The sequence below is a fragment of the Strix aluco genome, chromosome 1 (genome assembly GCF_031877795.1).
Source record: "Strix aluco isolate bStrAlu1 chromosome 1, bStrAlu1.hap1, whole genome shotgun sequence".
Taxonomy (NCBI): Eukaryota; Metazoa; Chordata; class Aves; order Strigiformes; family Strigidae; genus Strix; species Strix aluco.
The window spans coordinates 67,646,413-67,668,603 of record NC_133931.1 but is presented as its reverse complement, the minus strand read 5'-3'; the positions used below and the strand labels follow the sequence as shown (position 1 = coordinate 67,668,603).

The following is a 22,191-nucleotide window of genomic DNA, read 5'->3' as shown; positions in this document are numbered from 1 at the left end:
GCTGGAAAAAACAACCGTGTTCATTTTCCTGACCGCTCTTTGAATTCCCTCGGAGGAAAGCACTCCAGTAACACAAAAACAAAAGTAGATCTTTAAAAATATGCAAGTTTGCTTTCCTGCTTAATTAGTAAGTTACTTAACTTTCCTGGATTAACACTAATAACTTCATCAGTACAGAAGCGTGACCCTTTAAACGTATGTTCCTTTCCAGACATTGCTTCCTAATTTTAGGGGTTTCATGTTGCTGAAAGTATCTGAACAATCATGTGTGGATATTTTGTAGTCAGAAGTATTTGACCATGCTCCAGGAGTGGCGTTTCACGCCCTACTTTGAGCATTGCTGGAGCCAGCTGTCACCCTGGCTCCCTGCAGCAGCACCAGAATCGTTCTGGCAGGATCACCGAAACTTCGCCTCCCGCCGACCCAGACGAAGGCAGGCAAAATGGATCGCCATGAAATCACACCGGAGGCTGACAAAACCCACCAAAATCGTCTCTCCAGCGTCACCGAGGAGGAAGAAGAACAAGATGCAGCTTACACAATTGTGACAGTCCTGGACAAAGTGGCCAATATTGTGGACAGCGTGCAGGCGAGCCAGAAAAGGATAGAGGAGAGGCACAGGGAGATGGAAAACGCCATCAAGACCATACAGATTGACATTTTAAAGCTTGCCCAGGCTCACGGCAACACAGGCTACACGGTGAACAAGTTACTGGAGAAAACCCACAAAGTCAGCTCCACTGTGAAGGAGGTGCGGGCACGTGTGGAGAGGCAGAGCACCAGCGTGCGGAAGGTGGAAGCCAAACAAGAGGAGATGCTGAGGAAAAACAAATTCCGTGTCGTAATCTATCAGGTAACCACGAGCCTAATTTCTTGTAGTGCTGTCATTGTGCCACCTCCTTGGTAGCCGCTGGTAGGCATCGGTTAATGAACCAAATGACGTAGTCTGTCCAACATGAGAGTTATTTTATGCTTTCTTTAACATTGAGTTCTGCTCCTCAGTGCCTTTCAGCACGAACCTACTGACGGCAGCATACGCAGTCTATTATTAGTGTTGGTAGGTTTCTGAGCCAGTCATGTAAGATTAACTGCAGATCAGCAAGAACTATTTGTTGCCTCTCTGAAAGGTAATATGAGGCAGGCCCTGTAAATCTTATCATACAAACCATGCCTGACATTCATCTCTGTTATTTTTTTTCACTGTATTAAGTAGAAGACCAAATAGCAAAAGTGTATTCAGGCTCCCTGGAACACAGACTTTCTTCTAACACTAATTTCAGAACATATGGTTTGTTTAACTTGCAGCATCGGCCAGACTTTTGTAGTGCTGGCAAATTGGGGCTTTTTTCATTGTCTCAGTCTTTATCAGTATATGTACAAACTAAAGCTTAGATCCACAAACCCTTCATGACAGCATATAGTCCCTTGCATGCTCTACTTTGGAAATGGTTTAACCCAACACTGTTCTTCCAATCATATTGGGCAAGCAAATCGTACATTTTTGTTCATTGACATTCTAGGATGTTCATTGTTCTGATAAATAATTGTGTTTGAAGAGAAGTTTCATGAAACAGCATGGTATTGCCTACATCCATGTAAATAGACAGTGTAGACAAGTTCATGGGGTCTGTCAGTTGTTAGTGAGTGCTGTGAAACCCATTTGTTTAATGACCCGATCCTGCATTTGCTGAAACTTCCCAGTTTCCCAAGTCAATAAAAAGTAAGTGTTTAATCTTTTGCCAGAAGCATAGTTGCTCCTTCATACCATTGAGTGCCCAAAGCTTCTTTCTAGTCTATTCATCATTAGGTGTTCTTGAAAGTACCAGCCCTCATGAGTAACACAGTGTGCCCGCATTGCCCAGCCTTACACCCTGGTCTTGCATCTGTTTGTACATAAATAACATTACTTGCAGTGAATGGAGCCGTGTGTTTCACTGGGTATATTCACCACTGTATACAGCTGACAAATTCTTCCGCATGATCTAGCTTTCTTAACTACTTCATTTTCCACTGCTGGGAAAAAATAGATTTAAAAAAAAAAAAAAAGAGTAAAAGCTGAAGGTAGGAAATGTTACCTCTTTAATGTTATGTTAGTACAATATGCAGCCAAATTGTGCCTCACAGATTTTTCTGACAGAGTGACTTACTGAGGATATTCAGGAGAAAGCATGGGCACAATTTGACCTATTATTACAATTATTGCAAGCTGCACTATCATGATGGAATAGAAAACAGACACTTTCACTTTTCCCTTGCAAATCATTTCCCAGCTAAAGGTAATAAATAGCTCTGACTCTCCTCGTTAATGGCATAATGCCATTTCATTGATGGGCCTTTACCATAAATGGTTGCAGTGGAATCAATACTTTGAAAATATTTGTTCTTAAAACAGTATTCATTACATAATGCAAATTTTTCTCCTAGCAAGACATGAGTTGTTGCTTATTTAAAAATGCAGTAAAATATGGTGAAAATTGATTTACACACAGCTATAAAGAACAGCTGTTGCTGTTTTCAGATATTTCATACAAAGGTGTCTCTCACAATGCATACTTTCTCTAAGAAACACCTTCAGTAGGAGTTTCTGAACTTTCTGCTCATTTTGCTAGACAAGAATGACCTGCACCCTGTTCATATGTTTAATTCTTAGGAGGTACTTTTCAGGAAGGGAAACAGCATTTTTGATTGCTATTTTTCTATCTTCCTCTTCCTATCGTAGTTGAGAACTGCCAGTGAGAATACGAATGACATCATCTTTAACTTCCATCCCTTTTGTAAGGTAGATTGAAGAACCTTTTCCCTCACGCATGGGAGAGGAGCAGATATGCTGATCTTCTAGGATCTGACTTGTAACACTTTCTGGAGGAGAACCGCATTACTCTACAAAAACTGGAACTTGCTAGGTAGCCAAGAGTGTGCTGAAGCTTTAAGGCACAGGTACACTTGTGAAAGTCTCTTTCACACAAGTGCAGTGATTTTCACATTGTTGATTTACACCAGTGTAGGCATACCGCTGGAGTGCCAAGACCTGAATGACTGATGCTTGGCTATGAGTGGGAGTCTGTTACTAGCTACAGAATCAGCGTACTCCCTTCACTGCATTTTACAAGGGGGTATAACCAAGTGGTTTACTTCGTGGTTGTGAGTGACAGCTCATCTGTAGTGTGATTTTTTTTCTGATGAACCATTAGGGACATTGTGATGGAGCCAATGACCTGTGCGTGTAGCCAGCGTTGAATGTCTACGTGGGTGAGCGCACATGAGTTTTAGTTTTAACTTTTGCCAGAACATTGTCATATGAGGAAAAGGGAAATATCAATTAAATCCTAAAGATTTTCTTTCAAGTGGATAGCTTTGATCTTATCATTGATAGAAGGAGCAGACAGGTTGAAAAGGATCATTGGCTGGAGGAGATTGTCCCAAGAGACCTCAGCCATGATGAAAAGAGTTGGCAATATCTTTGCATTAAAAGGAGACAAAATGATCATCCATGAACATAATGATCTGGGAAATTGAGAGCATTCATTTTTAAAAGGCCATGTGGTTGAGGAAGAGATTTGGTAGCAGGCAGCTCTCCTCCCCAGGCTGGTTGCATGATTAAAAATGCTAGGTTACTTCAGGGTGTCTAGTGAGGTCTTTGACCCTGGAGTACTATGTGCCCTAAAGGGTATGGTAGGGAATGCAAAGTACATTATAGGTTGTGCAGGTCACTGTTCACTTCTGTTCAAGTTAGTCTGAATAACCAGCTGTGAGAGCTATCATTTCTCTGCAGTCAAAGAGCATCTAACAATTTAACTCATTCTGGCTAAATTGTTCAGAAATTAATGGGCATTTATTTTTTTTCCATCCTGAAAGAACTTGTTTCATTTGCTTTTCTGCATGTTCTGCAAGTCCTTCTTTGAATGTGAGAATACAAGCACCAGAAAGTCCATGTTACAGTTATTGGGCTCTTCTCTATTATTACTTTACATAAGCACCATAAACGAGTAACAACTTCCTGTGAAGGGATGCATGCATTTGTTTCACTCCCTGCTGTCTGATGTTTAAAATTAGTGGACAGTCATGGTGGACATGTCAGAAACCAAGTAAGGTTATGGCTTAACTAGCCTACACAGCCACATTGCAACCAATTTGTTTGCCCTGTGATTGCTCCATAGCACACAGAAGGAGAGGCTAGCAGAAGCAGCCTTCCATATGCCACTCATATTATGCATAAATAAATTAAAATATAAGTGGCTTTTTCTGGCCACTGTCCCTCTGCAGCATAATGACTTGGATGGTAAAAATGGTGAGACCAAGATGGAGACAATAATCTTAAAATCTGAAGTGGAAGCACTTCCATCTGAAGTGCCTGTAAAAGTCAGGGTGTCATGAGCTCAAGAGATGAGGTTGCAAACACAGACTCTGAAAGACCTGGTGCACGAACTCACTGTCCATCAACATGGAGTTTTAAGTCAACTATTCTGAGAAAAACCTGAGAGTAACTGTGACATGAAAGACAGCAAATATAACACTTCTATTTAAACAAAGAAAATGATCTGAACCATTGCCATTCATCTGATGGCATAAGAATGGCAGACTCAAAAGGGGCTCTGCAGAACAGAATCATTAGTACCATGGAGTTAAATAGCTCACCAAGAGCAGATTGTACTAGGTAACTCATATTTGATAATTTTTCTCTTTCACAGTAACATGAGAGGTCTTATAATTTCTCATTTTTGTGTACCCGGTATCTTGCCTTATAATGGATAATCCGGAAAAGCAACAGATGACAGTGGATTGTGTTGAAATGGGAAGTGAGGCTTGTAATGTGTTTCTAAAAGTGTTTGCTTCTAAGACCTTCTTTGTCAACTGTGTAATATTTTCATTAAAGATCTTGGCACAGAAAAGGTTTGAATACTAATAAAATATTCTCAAAATGAGGAGCTGTCAGTCCAGAGAAAGAAGTATAGACAAGAAACCAAATTCTCTTTAGAGCTGGAGTAATGCTAATTTAAGTGTACACAGTATTAATTCCTGTACTTTTAGCAGAAGCCCTTATTGTTAGTTTGTCTTCTGAGGCCCCATGGTTTGGAAAGGACAGAAAATGGTGTGTTAATTGCTCACAAGATGACTGAGAGCCCACCTGATGTGGTTCTTAAAAAGGTCAACGTGGACATGAAAGGCTTCAGGCATGATATTTCCAGAAGTGATAGAGACACCCAGTGCCCTTGCCCAAAACACTTTGGAGCCCACCTGGACTACCACATACAGCTCTGATCACTCCTGTTGAAGTAAGTTGTGTTCAAACTGAAGAGGTTTGGAAAACAGCTACCAGGCTGATCAGAGGAATGGGAATCCCTGGTATGTGACAGGAGACCAGGAGGTCCTAGCTTGGTTTAGTCCAGCAAGAAAAGAGGCTAAGAGAGGTTGTGGCTGTCATTTATACATACAGTGGGGCACGGATGAGGAGTCCAGTAAAGACCATCAGCAAAAATCTGAAATAGGTGTAAACTGTCCATGAGTCGTCTCAGGTCAGAAACCAGAAATGGATTCTTAGTCCTAGAGACATGAGGGTCCAGACAAAGCCCTCTGCTAGAACACATAGGGAGAGAAGAAAACGTAAATTGCTGCTAAAGTGGAGTTTGAAAACATAATGAAAAAAAAAAAAGATGGTGTAGGTTGACTACCTGTGACAGCAGAACACTGGCCTCAGACACAGGGGCCTCAGCAGCCCAATGACACATGGCCTTTGTTGGAGTCTTGTGGCATAAACCTTATAAATATTTTTACAGCTGGGACAGGTAATTGCCTTCACGAAGATTACAGAGAATAAAATAAACCCAACAGTTGTGTCAGAGAGTGTAGCAAGGGTCCTTTGTTTGCAGTGTCAAGCCTGGTCCTTCAGTTTAAAGCACCAAGCTGGCCTCGTGCTGTGCAGCCAACCGCTGTCAGAGTGGCAGAGCCAGCACTCAAGTACCGCAGGCAGCCAAGAAGATCATAAATTATCCGTGAGTCTTAGAAAAAAATCAACTACTTTCAACCTGCTAAAGAAAACTGTATTTCTAGTGACATGTTCACAAGAAGGGGAAGGAAAATTTTAAAAAAAAAAAAAAAAAAGCAGCTGTTGGGCCATTTCTAAAGGAAATTAAAAAAAAAAAATAAAAAGCAGCTGTTGGGCCATTTCTGTGTTCCTAAAATGAAATAGGTTGCATATTTCATGGGACTGCATTCATAGCAGAGTATAAACTTGACTCTACACCATTTGATCCTGTGTAACTGGAGTGCCCAGACCTGTTCCTTTGTGATGATCTTCACAAGGGACAGGCTGTCATCATCTCAGGGCTGTCATTGATTTTCTCCACGTATTAACATTGAGTGGTGGAAACAATTGATCTTAATTTATATTTACACTGGATGCAGTTGTTCAGGACTTTGCTAGTGGTTGGCCTGCAAGCCAGCAGAATAGCATAGCTACACCATGAGCCTCCTTTGTTGTGCCTCTAGCACTATCCTAGAGGCTGCATGGAATGACTTATTGACAGGAGTTGTGGCTGGCTGCTGTGGGCACACACGTATCTTTGGCAATACCCTTCATGCCCAGGACCCAGATTCAGGAATGGACTTGACTGGGGACACGCAGTTGGGATTTATATTCTACTGAACATAGCTGAACCTTGCAATTATTCCTTTAGTACAGGAATAAAGTTGAACAAAACAGTGCAGGCACAAACGTGAGGAATATGTGAAGTCATATTAGACATCAGTAACGCAGACATTTGTACATTTGGTCTGTATACTCCCTTCAAGCAAGCAGAGAGAAATGTATCGAGCCTCATTCACCCAAGCTATTGTAGACATCTACTTCTGGATACAGTTTCTGCTTTATAAGTACCTGTTCTCTCCATTTAGTTGAAAGGGTGCCCAGAAGTGAGTTCATATGGAGACATGGTTGCTTGGACAGATGAGTTCAGCAGCTCCTGATGACTGGCTGGGTTTCACTTGTACTTGAGAGCACTCCCCTGTTTTAGCTAGCTTGCAAGAGCAGTCATCTTGTGATGAATGAATGAATCAAAATGTTACCAAACATATTTTTTTGTCTTACCACACCTTGTGATCGCTCTTTGTCCTCCACTGAGAGAGGGTTGGTATCTACAGGTAAACTGGAAGTGAGAAATTTCACCAGTTTGATTGCAAACCTGCGGACTGACATGCAGAGCTATTCCCTAGGCTAGCTCCATAAAACAGTAGCAAATGAAAGAAAGTGTGAAGCTTTAATTTTCCCCTGGAGCTGCAGTAGTCCTTTTTATACAGCATGTGGTGGCCTGGAGCCAAGGGCTTCTCTTGAGTGATGTGGTATAACTGGGACTGCTTGCTCATTTTCTGTAGCTTGCTGCAGTCAGATAATGAGAGAATGAGCTGTGTTTCTTTATAGCCATTGGATGCTCCTGGTTAAATTAATGAATTTCTGTCAGAATTTAAAGAAAAGGGTTGTGTATTAGGCTTCACAAAAGAGAAATGAGGGGGGTTGACCATTCTGGCCTGGTTGCCTTTTCATTATGTTAAAATAATTCTAAATACAAGCAACAGCACTTGGCCATAAAGTATTACGTGCTAAAGTGTTTATTCTCTATCTACTTTACTTGATAAAATCCCTTCGGTGCCTTTTTAAAATAATCCTATTTCTCTTTCATCTGAGCAGCTTTTTGGCCTGATGGCAGAGATTTTGAAACGGAATATTTGCAGAAAAAACAAAGGTATCGCTTGAGCTTTATAAGGCTTCACTCTTAACTGTTAGAATATGAGTAAAAGTACTGAATGATTTGTAATTGGTTATTCATCAGCAGTTTTGTATTGATTTAGAGAGCAATTTCAAGATGTTTTAGTGATTTACCTCAGCTGCCAGTTTGAATAACAAATCATTCATTTAACATGCAAATTTCTAGGATTTTTTTAAACATTGTGGCGATGCAGTTTCCTGCCCATACGCTGCCAGTCATTTGCATCACCAGTTGTCATAGACACGGCAGCAGCATCAGACCAGGCACTGGGTGGCCTTCGACCATTTTGCTGCTTCGTGCTCTGCTTCAGAATTGTCAGGTGATCACCAGTCCCATCTGTGCTTATGTTAATCATCATCTGCACCTTTCCTGTCACACGTCCCAAGGCTGAAAGATCATTTGCCATGACCTTTTCCCTGTGCAACACAATGACTCCAAGTTATGGAGATTCATCTGTCTTTCCTCCCTATTTATGCTGTGAGCAGATTCTTCAGGAGCATTTTGAGTCTTGATTTTACATATCTATACACAATATGTAATTTCACATACATAATATTTTATATATATATAATCTAACTATTTGTTTGGTCATTCTGTTTTTCTCTGCTAATGTTTTTTGTATTTTAAAAAGTTTTGTTCTGCTAAAATTTTAATTGAACTTAGATAATAGTTGAGAGCTGTTAACAGTTGCCTTTATTAAAGCTTGTTAGTTACACTTTGAAGCTATGTGAAAAGAGAATGAAAACTGGTTTATAGCGTTTCTAGCATATATTTACACATAAGACAATTTATTATCTTTTTTTCTCCTTGCCAACTCTAGAAGCCCAGTCTGGGCTTTGAAATACAAACCCAGAATATATGTGCCAAAAACCATAAAAGGACAAGGGGAGTAAAGCTCTTGAACTGACCACATCCATTAAAATGCCCTCATGGCTCATTATTTTTTATTTTTAAATGACGTTATAATAAAATTATTACTGAGATTATCATTAAAAGTGTTAATGTACTTAAAGCTTAAGTATTGTACAGTGACACTATGTCACTGCTTCATCTAGCAAATCCAGTGAACTCTTAAATTAGCAACACACCTTTTCTTAATGAAAATACAACTGCTGCTATTAATTATTGATCCCGTCTGTGCTTACAAAGATAAAGAGTGGAGATTTAGCTAATAAGTTTGTGAGGGAATTTTTTTAATAACCCTTTTTTCTTTGCCGAACCTCACTGACCTCGCTGAAGGCATGACATTCCTCTTCCAGCAGCCCCCTTGGCTTATTTGCTCCTTAGTTCAGCAGTAAGAGTGAAAGGTGCTATTAGAGCCAACTTGATCTTTGCCAGGACACCACTGCAGCAAAATACCTGAGACATCACTAAACAATTTGCTCTGCCATTTCCCTCCTTTCCCTGCCCAGAGATGAGAAGAGCCTGACTGTGCAGGCAGGGTTATCAAGTAGGCACGTTTTGAGACAGTCTCTTTTCCCCCGCAGTTTTCAATCATCTGAGCATCGCCACCTCAAGAGTCTCATAACGTTAATTAGGGGTATTGCCACATTTAAGATTATTTACCTACTGTCTTTAAGATTTCTGTGAGGTGAAAAAGAGTCAGTACGTTGTGCTTTGCATAGTTTAAGGAGCAAGTGCATTGTTAGCCTTCCTTCATAAATGCCTTGTTATATCCTATGGGGAGAAAAATGCTACTGCTGTAATCCCTTCCTTGAGATCAGGAGATGCCAGCAGTGCCTGCAAACTGGTCAGCACCCTTGCATGTAGGTGCAGGGCAGCCAGAATTTTGGCAGCCGAAGAAAAGTTTGCAGAGTGAAAGGAGTGTGTGAAGGACACAGACCATGTCCCTCTGAAAATTTGGTAATTGTGCATTGAAGTGAAATGGGAGCAGAGGGTGAAAATGGCAATGATGGAGTCAGACTTTCTTGGCAAGCCAGTGTTAGAAACATCTGGGTTTCAATATTCACTGTCCCCGGAGCCATCCATTCAAATCAATGCCATGCTGGCCACCTTCACCAAAGCTGAGGTTTACTCATGTGTTTACTTTGTATTCAGTCAGGCTCTTAAAAACTCAAACTTCTTTGGCTAGGTGTATTTGAGAAATCAAAAACTAGGAAAAGCCGAAGTTCAGGTTTAAAGTGCTTTCTTAGCAAGCTTACTGTGCCAGGGGCATCACCAGCCACTCCTGAATTGTACAATCGTTCTGTTATGATGTTATACCTTTCTTTGTTAATGTTGTTTCTTAAGCAGTGGATCTAACTAACCTTACAGCTTTGTAGCCTATGTATTTCTCTCCCTGCTTGGCTGAACTGCAAAGGTCTCCAGGCCTTTCCCTTATTATTCGAGCAATGCCTTCAGTCCTTGCTCTGCTACCACAGAACCTGAAGCATTTCTCCTCACAGACCTCATTTCCTTCCACTCACATTAATTTTTCCAAAATATCTCCATTTTCAGCAACACACTATCTAATCTGACCCCCTTCTCCCCTCTGCCTTCCTACACCCATTCATAAGATCTTCTCAGCACCCCGGTCACCTGCTGAAAACGTCAGGTCCAGGTCTACAAGCAAGGTACCTGAGCCATGGTGTGTTTGCTCAGGACAGACGTCAGCTGGGAGGACAGACGGAATGACTCACAACACAGCCGGCTCCTCAGCAGAGAGCTTATTTCTTTGTGTCTGAGCTCAGCTCCATCCTCAAATTGGTGGAAAATGCCCAAATGTTTATGTGTTAGTGGAGAGGCTGTGTAAGGGTGAGAAGGTGGGAGTTCCATAATGTAAGCATATATGCTATACTTTTTGTACAAAACCAAGATAACTTCCAAATCAACCACTTATATGACTGATTTCCTGACTTTTTTCTTGGAGAAGGAAACAAAATTTCTGTTTTGAAAGGTCCAGGTGTATTTTCAGTGTGTTGAGTGGTGGACTAACCTGTCAGGAGATTATGGCCAATGAGCATGCCAGGACCAGTGACCACCCTCTGCAGGGTGCACCCTCTCCAAGTGCTCCATCTAGGAAGAGTGATGAAAGGGAAGGGGAACGATCAGCTTCCATAGATTTGTTTCTTGGTTTCTGGTTCTGGCATGTGCATGTTGTTGTTTTTTCCCAGTAGGCAGGGCAAGCAGAGTACATGTCCTTTGTATTAACCAATGTACAGACCATATCACTGCACTCCTCTTTCCTCAAGAAAGCGGGTTAAAAATACCTGACTGTTTGATACACCTTTGACTGCAAAATAATCTCCTGTCCTCATTTTATTTGAGCACTTAGAAATTTAGCTTAAAGATCCTCCCTTACGTCCCGTGAGGTGGTGGTGGCAGATCCGAGTCCTTCCTAGCAAAATGCTTAAGTAGATTTTTAACTAAAAGCTTGCAAGTAGCATCATTGATTGCTCAACTCCTTCTCACCCTCCCCTAAGATCAGGCTGCTCAGTCCTGCTGTTTCCAGTTCCATCTGCTTTCAAGTCAGGAAGGAAGCTGTCACTTGGTTTAGGGCTTTGTCCTGTGCAACTGAAATCAGTAGGTGTTTGGTCTTTGCTTTTAGTGAGTCTATAAATGAGCTGGTAGCTATATGTTTTGGCTCCATCTATTTCCCACCTGGTGCTAAAACTTACTGTTCCTGCTTTAGGAAGGATGAGCTCTCTTCTCTCCACCCCACTGATATCTAGTGATAAGAAGAAATGGGGAGGGGCAGGAGAGAGAAAGGAAGCAGATGAGAAAGCTCTCCTACTGAGCCTAAATCACTGTATTTTTATTATGAAACCTCCCTAACACACTGGCCAGTTTCACTAATACTTTCCACTTTGGTAACACCTTCCATGCAGAAATCTTGAGAGGAGATAGAAACTCACACTAATTTTTAACCCTGCAACATCTGATTCTGCAAGATGTGTGCAGAAACCAAGGAAAAGGAGAAAATCTGAGATTTGGCACAGATCATTCTCAGAGTCTGTAGCAGAATGAAAAATGTTCCTAATGACCTGCAGCTCTAGTTTCTGTGTCTCGTCTACAAGGCCTTGATCTCACATGTTATTGTTCATAAATCTTAATGCTAACACATGTATGAAAGTTAAAGCGCTCTCTTCTTTAGCTAATAGACTATAAAGCTAAACAGAATAAAAATGTGGCAAACATTTGACAAAAAGTACAGAAAAATTTGTTCTTTCGTAGGAAGACAGCTTAAATGTTGCAGAGAAAATAGTCTCTCTGTCTTCTCTCTTTTTAAAAAGTAATCTTCATATGAACAGCATACCCTATTCACCATATTGTATTCATTTCTGTATGTACTGAAATTTCAGAATAGTCATTCTGGAAACATTTTTGTTACCATTTCAGCTGAAGGAGTAGGCTATAATTTACAAACTTTGAGGAACTATTATCCAGCTGTGTTTTAGTTCATTTTCAGAAAAGAAGGGATTATGTTTATATATAGAAGTCTTTATATAATTAATGTTAATTTGCACATGTTAATGAAGATGATTATTAGCAAAGCATTGTAGTTTTGTTCCTGCTGATTTTGACAGATGAGTTGAATAACATTCTGCTGTAATCAATGCAACATAGCTCATCCCTATTTTTTCTAAGCGTTAACAACTATTTTACTACAGGGTTTTTAAATGAAGCCAAGGCACGATGACAGACTCTTAAGTGGGTTTTATCTGCCAAATAGCTTAATGTAATTTATTTTACGTATTGCTAGTACTCTGTAAAATAACATTAAACATGACTTGCTGCTAATGAGTCACTGTGAAAAATGATAGACGTCTTTTTGGCCGGAAACCAGTTCACAGCAAAATATTCAGTAAATCGGACCCATTCTTCACGGGTTCACAACTTCTAATATCTCGCTATTGTCTGCATGAAGATAATAATACTAAGGGTAGAGCCCAGACACTGTCATGCTTCAGAAAGCAGCTGAAGTAGTTAGTAGTAATGGGAAACAGCTTAGAGGAGTTTTATATAGCTGTTGTACCTGTCTGCACCCCAAAGGGCTGCTCCTTCTGGGAGAAGACCACATGCACATAAACAGCTAGTAGGGAAGAAGGGGCTGGCACTGTCCATCTCAAACACCTCCCACAAGTTATGAGTCTTCTACTCTGCATACACCAGTACTTCTAGATACAAGTGACTCACATCAAGCAACAAATTTGTAATGTCCGTGCAGACGGAAGTCTTCAGATCAGGTGATCAGCTCTCTTAGGAGATTTGCGCTGTTCTGATAAATCCTTCCGTTACCACAAGCTTTTTTTCCTTTTTTTGCGTGTCCTTAACCACTAAGTGATTCTTGGTAAATTATTTGTTTACAGAATCACAGAATCATCTAGGTTGGAAAAGACCTTGAAGATCATCCAGTCCAACCATTAACCTAACACTGACAGTTCCCAACTACACCATATCCCTCAGCGCTATGTCAAATAGCACTTTACTGTGGACAGCTTTTGGAAATCTTCTGTGTCTTTGAGTTTCGAGCCTCTAGCAGTCTGTCTTTGGAGAGGCTGCATAAATTTCTAGTGCTAAGATATCTAGGATAGTCACCACTTCCAAGCATGCAGCTAATACATATCATATGTAAAATATAAATATGTAATACTGCATGCTCATACAGGCCACCAAACTCACCACAGGAGACAGAGGTGCTTGCTTGGGGTCATTCATATATTTCCAGATGGAACAAGTCAAGTTCACCTCAGCAATGGTGCAGGTGCTGAGTGAATTGTATGGAACTGGATTTACTGAATAACATCTCATTCCTCTACTGACTTTGTCCCCTTGTGGAGCCAGCACATGTAAGTTAGTATGTTGGGGTTCATCCCCTTCTGGGCTGCAATAGAAATGTTTGCTAAGTTCCAATTAGTCAAAAATGTGCAATTGTCTTGGTGACAGATAAGGACTGAAGCTATGGGTATCATTGAGGCACTCATTTGGAAAGTGTACAGCTGACACAAGCACAAAAGCCTCTTGTAGACATCATCTACAGGCTGTCTACTTTTATTGGTGAGGAATAAGGGATCTAGGTCCAATTTCAGAGAAGCAGATAAGCTTCAAAAAAAAAAAAAAATAGCTAGACAAATGTGCTCTGAAAACCATTAGAGGCCAGCACACATAGGACCATGGCATTCATTACCTTCAGGTAGAACCACACTGAAAAGAAATCTTTAATCAGGTGTAATGTCTTTACAGAACTTGGCAAAGGTTTCTTCTGCTGTTTGTATTCTGTATAGATCACATATGATGGTACAAGCCTACCTTACTTTGTTAAAATATTGTATTTCAGTTAGCATGAATTAACTATAAGGCAACAAACAAAATGCTTGAATCACCATCCTTTTAAAAAACACTTGCTGGAAGGTGACTCTGTGCTTTCATTCACAGGAGGAAACCGAGTGTCCTTCATCTCTCTCTGTTATCAAAGAGAGGACAGCAGGTGAAACTCTAGAGGATGATTTCTTCCCACCTGATGATCTGTCTTCTGATGAAGAATATTATATCGAAGAAAGCAAAGCAACTCAGTTCAAGAAATCAGGCATGAGGCGCATAGATGATATCAAAAAGGCATTTTCAAGGGAAAATATCCAAAAGACAAGACAAAATTTTGGCAAGAAGGTAAACAGGCTTCGAACTAGAATAGTGACCCCTGAGAGGAGAGAGAGGATCAGGCAGTCAGGAGAGAGACTGAAACAGTCTGGGATAAGGATCAAGAAAACCATTTCACAAGCTGCCCCAACAAAGGAGACGTTCAAGATCCATAAAAAAAATAAAGAACGAACAGGAGCCGAAGGTCAGGAGGGGATCCAGGAAGCTGGCGTGCACATCCCCTCTGAGCTCACAGCAGCAGAGCCCTTCACTGAAGAAATCTCTTACACAGAAGTGATCACTAAGGTAAAGAAAGACAAGAATAGCACAACAAAAGGTGCTTCCCAGTCAACTGAAAAAGCAGTTACAATCCCAGAAGCCATTCTTAAGCAGGAAGGAAAAGAAGGAGGAGGACGTGATGATGTCCCTTTGCTAGACTTAAAGCAATCGGTATAAGGAATCAATTAGCAAACACACCATACTATCCTTACTGAATAAGAGATAGCACAGTATGTATTCACTCAGCTTTAGAAAAATGTGTGAGTTTGTGTTATATCACAAAACATGTGTTGGTGGTGTTCTATCATTTACACGGGTGTCTGTAGTGTTGTCTTCCTGACAAAAGCCAAGCCATGTAAACTGAATGACAGGGCTCCCCCTCAGTCTTGCGGTGTGCCGATAGCTATCACTAACCCCGATGGAACTCACATGTCAAAGGGAGGTGGAAATCTGCTGTATTTTCATGATTGATTTAGCAGTCACTTTACAGCCTAATCACTCTCTTTAGTTGTACATACAACAGTATAAAAACATTTTCCATTATCTTATACCAACTCCTCTAATCAGAAAACAATAACAAAGCTATTACTTCATATTAGCAAGAGAAGGAACTATGAAAAATGTCCATTCAGCAATACAAATCTTTTCATTCAAGGGCACTCACTGAAACAGCAGAAGGAGGAAATTCCTGCTTTAGCCAGGGTGTGACAAAATGTGGCAGGAATGCTAGGGTTTTGAGTAAATTGTGCTCTCAGTGGAAAAGAGAAGGTCCTGAAATGACTAAAGATTATTTCCAGAGTTCCGGAAGAGGAAGGTTTAATGTATGTAGGCAATGCATTTTCTGCACTTATGGAGTAAGAATAAAAAAGCAGATGACACATTAAATATGGAATAGCAGGAGGAGAAGAGAATGTGGTGTTGTATTCATGTTATGGAAAGGCAACTGTGAAAAAGGCAAGGGTATGAAGCAGTAAAAGAGGAATAAGATTAATGCATAGGTTCTGGATAAATAGAGAAAAATATTAGAAAATTGTAACTGAAGTTTCGTCAAGATCTTTTAAAGAATTGTTACTCTATCCAGAGGATCATAGGGCTCATGAACATAACTGATCAGACAAGGGAATTGTTTTATTTTCCATCCTCTGTGCTTTTTCTGAGCTTCACTGCAATTAAAATCTATTCTGCAAAGCCGCTGAAGTACAGGCCAATCCATAACCCGATTCTTTGTTTCCTATCATCATCGTTATCGACCAGCCACAGCCTCAGGGATTATGAGACAGACACCCTTTGGAGTATGGAATGCTGTTACAGGAGCCAGTGCCCTGACATCAGCTATGTTTGTAAACACGGCCGCTATGCTGACATGGGGTGCAGGACTGTGTTGCTCTCTTCATTCTTAATCAGAGTTGCCTTCAAAGCACTTACCTAAAGCAATGTTAGCCATTACTATCTGTGTGAAGCTTGTACAATATTGTCAAAAGCTGTATGATTGTATTTAATATCTCCGATTCATTTTAACAGCAGAGCATAACTTGGTTATCTATATACATTGTTTGAGGACTCCCAGCTAATTGTTAATCTATAATTTAAATATAATTACTTTGATTTCAAATATTCTGCCTGCCAGTTCTTTCATTTAGTCTGGTGTACATCACATTTGAAGTGAAATATCTTTAGCAATAGTAACTAGGGAACACTGGTTGGGAAAGGTCAATGTTATACTATGTCAATGACATTTCAAATCAAATTAATGTTGTCAGATTGGAAGCAGCAACTCCACTGAATGGAAGGGCAGGATAGGGCAAGAGAGGGAGGCAGGGAGGGGAAGACATTTCTTTCAACAATAAATTGTACATCTCTGCTGTACTGTAATTACATGCAAAAAGAAAAAAAAGGTTTTGCTTATAGGACAGAATGGAGGGTTTGGTTGGTTGGGTTTTTACTAGTTATAGGAAGTCTTTCCTGGAACCAGGCAACTGTATGTTCTTCTTCCAGTGCTGTGTAAAACTCTAGCTATCTTCAGTGAAACACTGTGTGATTTGTCAGGTTCTTCTGTAATATGACCTGCATTCTGTTCTGCAAGATTTTACGTTTTCCTAAACTGACAAACAGGGTTTTAGTTACTGAAATGAAAATGTCAAAGTTCAAAGAAGCTATTTCTTTGCAGAACACTAAGTGCTAGACCATAATTGCCTGTAGATTTTCTTTATATTGCATTTAATTTTCTCATTTTACTTGACAAAGAAAGGAAGTGATGCAGTTTCCATGGAGGTTATCATGTAGCACCACACCTCTATCAGATATGTATTTTTAATGTTTACTTCTAACTTTAACTGTTCAGAGGATGATTTGTTTTCATAGCAAGTAGCGAGATCTTTAGGTGTGCAAAGTATTACAATGTACACTCTTCATTTTAAGTTATTATTGATGTTACTGACTTGAATTTTACATGTACCAAGAAATCAAAGTTAATTTACTCCACATCTCATACAGGTAGAGGATGGGGAGAACACTGTGGGTTACAACTTCAATTGCCATACAACAGCACAGCCTTTTCCTGCTTGAAGTCCTCCTTATCCTCTTCATAATTTCCAAGAGCAATGATTTTGAAGCCCAATCCTTCACCCTTCTTTGAAACAAAATTCTCAATGAAATCGGTTGATGTACAGCTGTACTGCAGGGGGGCCTGGTGTATCACTTTTTGAACAGGTGGCTTCACTCGGTAAGATAATCTCGCCCGCACTGCGTGTGAAACAAGTGGCTCCTCCTGGCTCGGTGGGAGAAAGGGACCCTGTCCCTGTCTCTTCTGTCTTCCAAGAACAAATCTGGCACTTTCTGCTAGGTTGTGGGTGGGAGTGTGAATATCAAACTTCCTCACAGAAAGAGACCTGCAATTGCTAACTGCAGAGTAGAAGTGGTTATGAGAAAGGATTAACTACGTTCTTAGACATCAGCTGAAAAGAAATTGAAGTGTTTATACAAAAATTGGAAGTGTTTACAAGGAGAAAAAAGGTGATTAACAAAGCACTCACTGCAAGTCCTTCTTTCATAACATCCAACAGTGATTTCTTTTGCTTTGAATTTGTGGTAGTGAAAAAAGCCAAACACGTTTTCTGCCAATAGCTGCCTATTAAAAGAGAAGTAGCAATTGCCCTTCAATTACAGGGTAGATAGCAATGGTAGTAACAAACAAATTCACTTCAACCATTTCAGGTGAATTTACTCCCAGAAATGGCCTTTGTATCTTCTACTATTTTTTTACCTAAACTGATGCAAAACACGGAATAAAAAGCAGTTTAAAGGTTTGAGTTTGCAGGATTCAGGCACTAATGCCAATGCGGCAAGTACTAGTAGACCCAAACTGGTGCTCAGATGTGTTTACGCTGAGAAGACTTTCAAAACTTTTTTCTCACTAATAATGGGGTGTGTGCACATCTTCCTTATAGTGGGACATAGGTTTAGAAATCAGTACCTATGTGCAAAGGCCACTACTTGTGCAAAGATAAACTTCTATGCTCATTAGCATAAACAAGTGACTATTCAAGGAAATTATAACATCCATTTGTAAAACCACCCAGTAAGTTTACAAATGCAAACTCAAAGGAACTGTGTATTGGAATACATGAAGACAAACATGAAGTTTTACCATACATTTAATTCACTTGTCATTACAGCTTTAATAATGCTATGGATGATAAGTTTTTAATTACCAAGTTGAATTTTAAAAGGATTATATCATCTTATGAAGAAGTCTTGTATTAAGAAGAGAACATCTACAAAAGAACCACTACCAATGTTAGAGCAGTTGTCGCTATCATAAGCACTTTTTTCCTAGTGTTTCCATTATGAGCAAGCTAGTTGATTATATTCTCACTTGCTTTATAACAGTTGCCAAATTTTACACCTGCAACTGTTTTACCTCTGATATTGCAAGGTTAAATATATTTAGCATTTTTGCTGTGAACAAAGTAAACGGATCTATGTGCAATTAACACATCTCTATACGTCATTTATTAACTCCCATAACCCTATGAGAAAGTAACCACCACTTTGTCACCAACAGAAGTCCTACTGGCTGCAGATTAATCTTCCTAGGTGGTTCTTTCTTTATAGCTATCTCTTGGTCCTTATTTTGAATTGCAGAGCAGTGCAACGCCCCGTAAAGTCCAATGATCAGGGTTCTGCACTGTTTTCAGATACAAAGAGAAAATGTATGTCAGATCTGTTCTCCGAGGCTTTTTGTAGACAGGGCAGGAGTACACACTTCCTTGTTGCTTCTTTGGGTCATGTAGTGCTGTTGTGCTAACAGCATACACATGGACTACAGGAAGACTTGTGAACAGCGCCTGAGAATGTTAAAAGAGACATGGGGCTCCGCATTAGAGAAGTAGGATAGGGTGTCTGAACTCCAAATGCTGAAACTAGATTCCATGATGGCCTTCAGCAAAAGCACCACCACCTCAGCAGGGGTATACGCAAGAACACAGGCCCTGTGCTCACTACTACATTGACCCTAACTTTAAGCCAGTGGCAGCTCAGGGACAACAGACATCAGGAAGCCTGGAAGGAAAAGAAAGCAGCAGAAACCTGGAAAACTCCATGCCATGGAAGTAGATGGAAAAACAACAAGGTGGTTCTAAAAGGGAGAGAGACCATTGTCTTTTTTCCTGTCCTTTGCCCCTTTGGCTAGTGTTCACCATTCTTTCCCCACCTCCTGTTCCCTGAATAGCAGGACTGCAGCTACAAAGGCCAAGCAGCATTTATCAAGCCTCCTTGTTACCTCTGCACTGCTGGCAGCAGAATTTCAAAGATCTGAAGTCCCTCTTGGGTGTTTGAAAAGACTAGGTCCCCTCAGGTCTTTCAGCAATATAAAGTATTCATTGGCAGGGGGAAAAAAAGACCCAAATCCAAGAGCAACATGAAGGCTTGCTGAACACTCCAGAGCACTTGCATGAACTCCACATTTGAAGGTGTCTTTTGACAAACCAGGCAACAGAAGCTACAGCTGGCAAGGTCTGGTTTGGAAAAGTTTGCTCTCAGCCAGACACAGAAAGTGTTTTATACCTCAACTCCATTTCCAGGACAGTTATCACTGGTTTGGAAAAAGTATACCAGTGCAGACAATGACAGCTTTCCCCAGGCAGTGACCACAGCATCTAATCACTACTCCATAGCTAGATTTTAAATCTGCTTAGTCACATCAGCAAAATATAACTCCATGCACAGATAACTGAGCATAAGCCCAGAACTAATATTCTTCCTCCTATTCAAAAACAAATGCCAGGGATTTCTAGCCATCCAAACACTGACTTCCACAGCAACTGTCATCAAACAGTCCTGGGCTTTGGAAGTTGTGATAGGGTCCCAGTTGGTCAGTCAAAAGAAGGCTGACTATGGGTTGCACTATTATATTCAAACATATCTGTGCTTCTAGGGCCCCTGAAGGCAAAAAGTTTGGCATCTGGTCTGCTCTAGTGCAGCGCATCCTAAATTCACTTTCTAACAGAAGACTTTTTGTTTGGTTCTGGTGGGTAAACACTCTGTCCTCTTCCCAGCCCTGCTAGTGTTTTGTCCTCTTAAACCTGTTGTGAAACCACTGCTGCAGGCACTCAAAATACTTGCTGGTGTTCTCTGAGCATAGCATATTATGCCACAGTCAGTCATGCTCACTTGATCCTTACCTTTGGTGCCGACTCAACCAGCTTACTGTTTCTGCGGTCCCAACCTGCCCCTTCAAGGAAAAGGCCGTATATGTAAACCCCACCAATGTCAGCAGGAGGAGGGCCAACAACGTCTTCTTTCATCATCTTGGTCACTTCATTGTGTAAAACAACACTGTCGAGTGCCCACCCTTTTGCTAAATTCATGCGAGTTGTCTCTTGCCTCATAGCAGTTAGGAATCCCTAAAGAGATTGAATATGACATAGAGTATTTTAAAATACTTGAACTTACCCATTTCAAACTTTTTTTTCCCCCATATAATAGTGACATCAGCAGTATAAAACCTCATCACACAGAATTTTATCTGCATACAAAACTGAATTCAGTTGAGTAAATCCAGTGCTTTCCTACATTTTCCCAGCACCATGCATTCTTGTATACCTGGTGTGCATGTGTTGGTGCTAAGAAGCCACCAAACTGGCTTCTTTAACATATCAGAAGCTGCATGTATAACTCACCTCCCCTCACATGCCTACTTTGCGACCAGCCAGATGGAGAGAGGTGTATAAGGCTGCCAGTGTTTTGTGAGGTTCCAAATACAGGTAATTGCTAAGCCACAAATAACACTGGTATTTCGTGTGCTATATTATTCACCTTTTCTTATGCCAACATTGTAAAATTGCTTTTCAGTTAACAAATCATGAAGCATTTTACAGAATACAAAGGAAGTACAAACTGGAATAATGCAATTAAATAGTGAAATGCCTCTGTCACTTTGCTCAGTGCAAAGCCTTAATATACTGCAATAATGTACTATTGTAGGCATCAGCCAGATAAACTTACAGCACTTCAGCAGCACAGAATGAAACTCCCTCTCCGTTCTAAAGAGCTACAACCTCACGTTATAGTTACAAGCTATCACAAGACAAGCCAGGCTGAAGATGCTGGTTAGCTTCTCTCATACACTGCAGTACACGGGAAGTACCTTAGTCCTAAGAGACAGGAGGGTATAGACTGCATTGCACTTCCAGGGGACGTGCTGTGGATGTATACCTTGTTTTACCATTTGGAAATTGATTTGTATAGCTGTGAGATGAATGAATAAAACACAAAAATTGAAGATGCAAGAGCAAGAGGGACTTACTGAGAAGGACAACTAGGAAGGAAGTAGTTTCAGGACAGATTTCAGTGAAGAAAAAGAAGATATCTGGAGACAGAGATGGGGAACACACAAAGGTGGGTATTAGAGATCCAGCAGCACAGCTAGGAAGAAATCAGGAGCAATGAGGGAATTGAACAAGCTTTTTATTTTTCTTCAGTATTCACAGTGCAGGATGCTCTGTTGAGCTACTCTTAGGGACAAATGGATGGAAAGATGTCATACGTGGAAATATGACATATGAGCAGGTTGGTCTACTAAATGCAGGGACCAATCTCTGGCTGCTGGGGCTGGATTGCTTGTTGCACATGCTAAGCGTTTTGTAGCTACACAACACCCTTCAAGTTACGAGAACATCAGATGACATTCATGAACTCAGATGTTTTGGTTAACTGACATTGGTTGCTTCTCATTAATATAATTCCAGAGACATAGGACAAGTGTTTTAAAGAGGTTTTGTGATAGCACAGATAATTGTAATTGCGTTTGAAGTAGTTGAGAACTCTAGCATATAGCTAAGGGAGACAGGATTAAAGGCCAAGTTCTTCTATCAGAAATGCCATGAATTGAAAGCAGGATCCTTGTAGTTAATTTGTGGGATTTTAATTTGTAGAAACATGCTAGTACCACTAGTTTAAAATATACACAGTGTTCACTGCCGGAAGGCCCCAGAGGGCTACTGGATCCCAGATAAACTGAAATATTAAAGAAAGAAGAGCCTGAAGAGGACAAGACAGAGCAATGACTGTATTAAGG

General features: G+C 40.5%; 2 protein-coding genes across 2 annotated transcripts in view; one reads left to right on the top strand and one right to left on the bottom strand.

Annotated features, from left to right (window-relative positions):
• The first annotated feature begins 77 nt into the window (after positions 1 to 77).
• CAVIN4 (caveolae associated protein 4) lies at positions 78 to 16,227 on the top strand. The gene is made up of 2 exons (XM_074823959.1): positions 78 to 853; positions 14,136 to 16,227. Exons 1-2 carry the CDS (start codon positions 443 to 445, stop codon positions 14,790 to 14,792), a joined length of 1,068 nt encoding a protein of 355 aa, XP_074680060.1. The 5' UTR covers positions 78 to 442; the 3' UTR covers positions 14,793 to 16,227.
• Positions 16,228 to 18,733: 2,506 nt separating this feature from the next.
• Positions 18,734 to 22,191, bottom strand: part of LOC141933334 (dynein axonemal heavy chain 5-like) — a 166,853-nt gene continuing 163,395 nt past the window's right edge. Inside the window, exons 75-76 of the mRNA XM_074847902.1 lie at positions 20,297 to 20,518; positions 18,734 to 18,961 (exon numbers count right to left, since the gene is read on the bottom strand). Of these exons, the coding sequence (XP_074704003.1) occupies positions 18,743 to 18,961; positions 20,297 to 20,518 (441 nt within the window). The 3' untranslated portion in view covers positions 18,734 to 18,742. The remainder of the gene's footprint in view (positions 18,962 to 20,296; positions 20,519 to 22,191) is intronic.

Bases quoted from the DNA above. Each gene is read 5' to 3' on its own strand.
- CAVIN4 (XM_074823959.1), top strand. From the start codon at position 443: ATGGATCGCCATGAAATCACACCGGAGGCTGACAAAACCCACCAAAAT. The intron at 854-14,135 runs GTAACCACGAGC...TTTCATTCACAG, and splicing joins TCCGTGTCGTAATCTATCAG to GAGGAAACCGAGTGTCCTTC.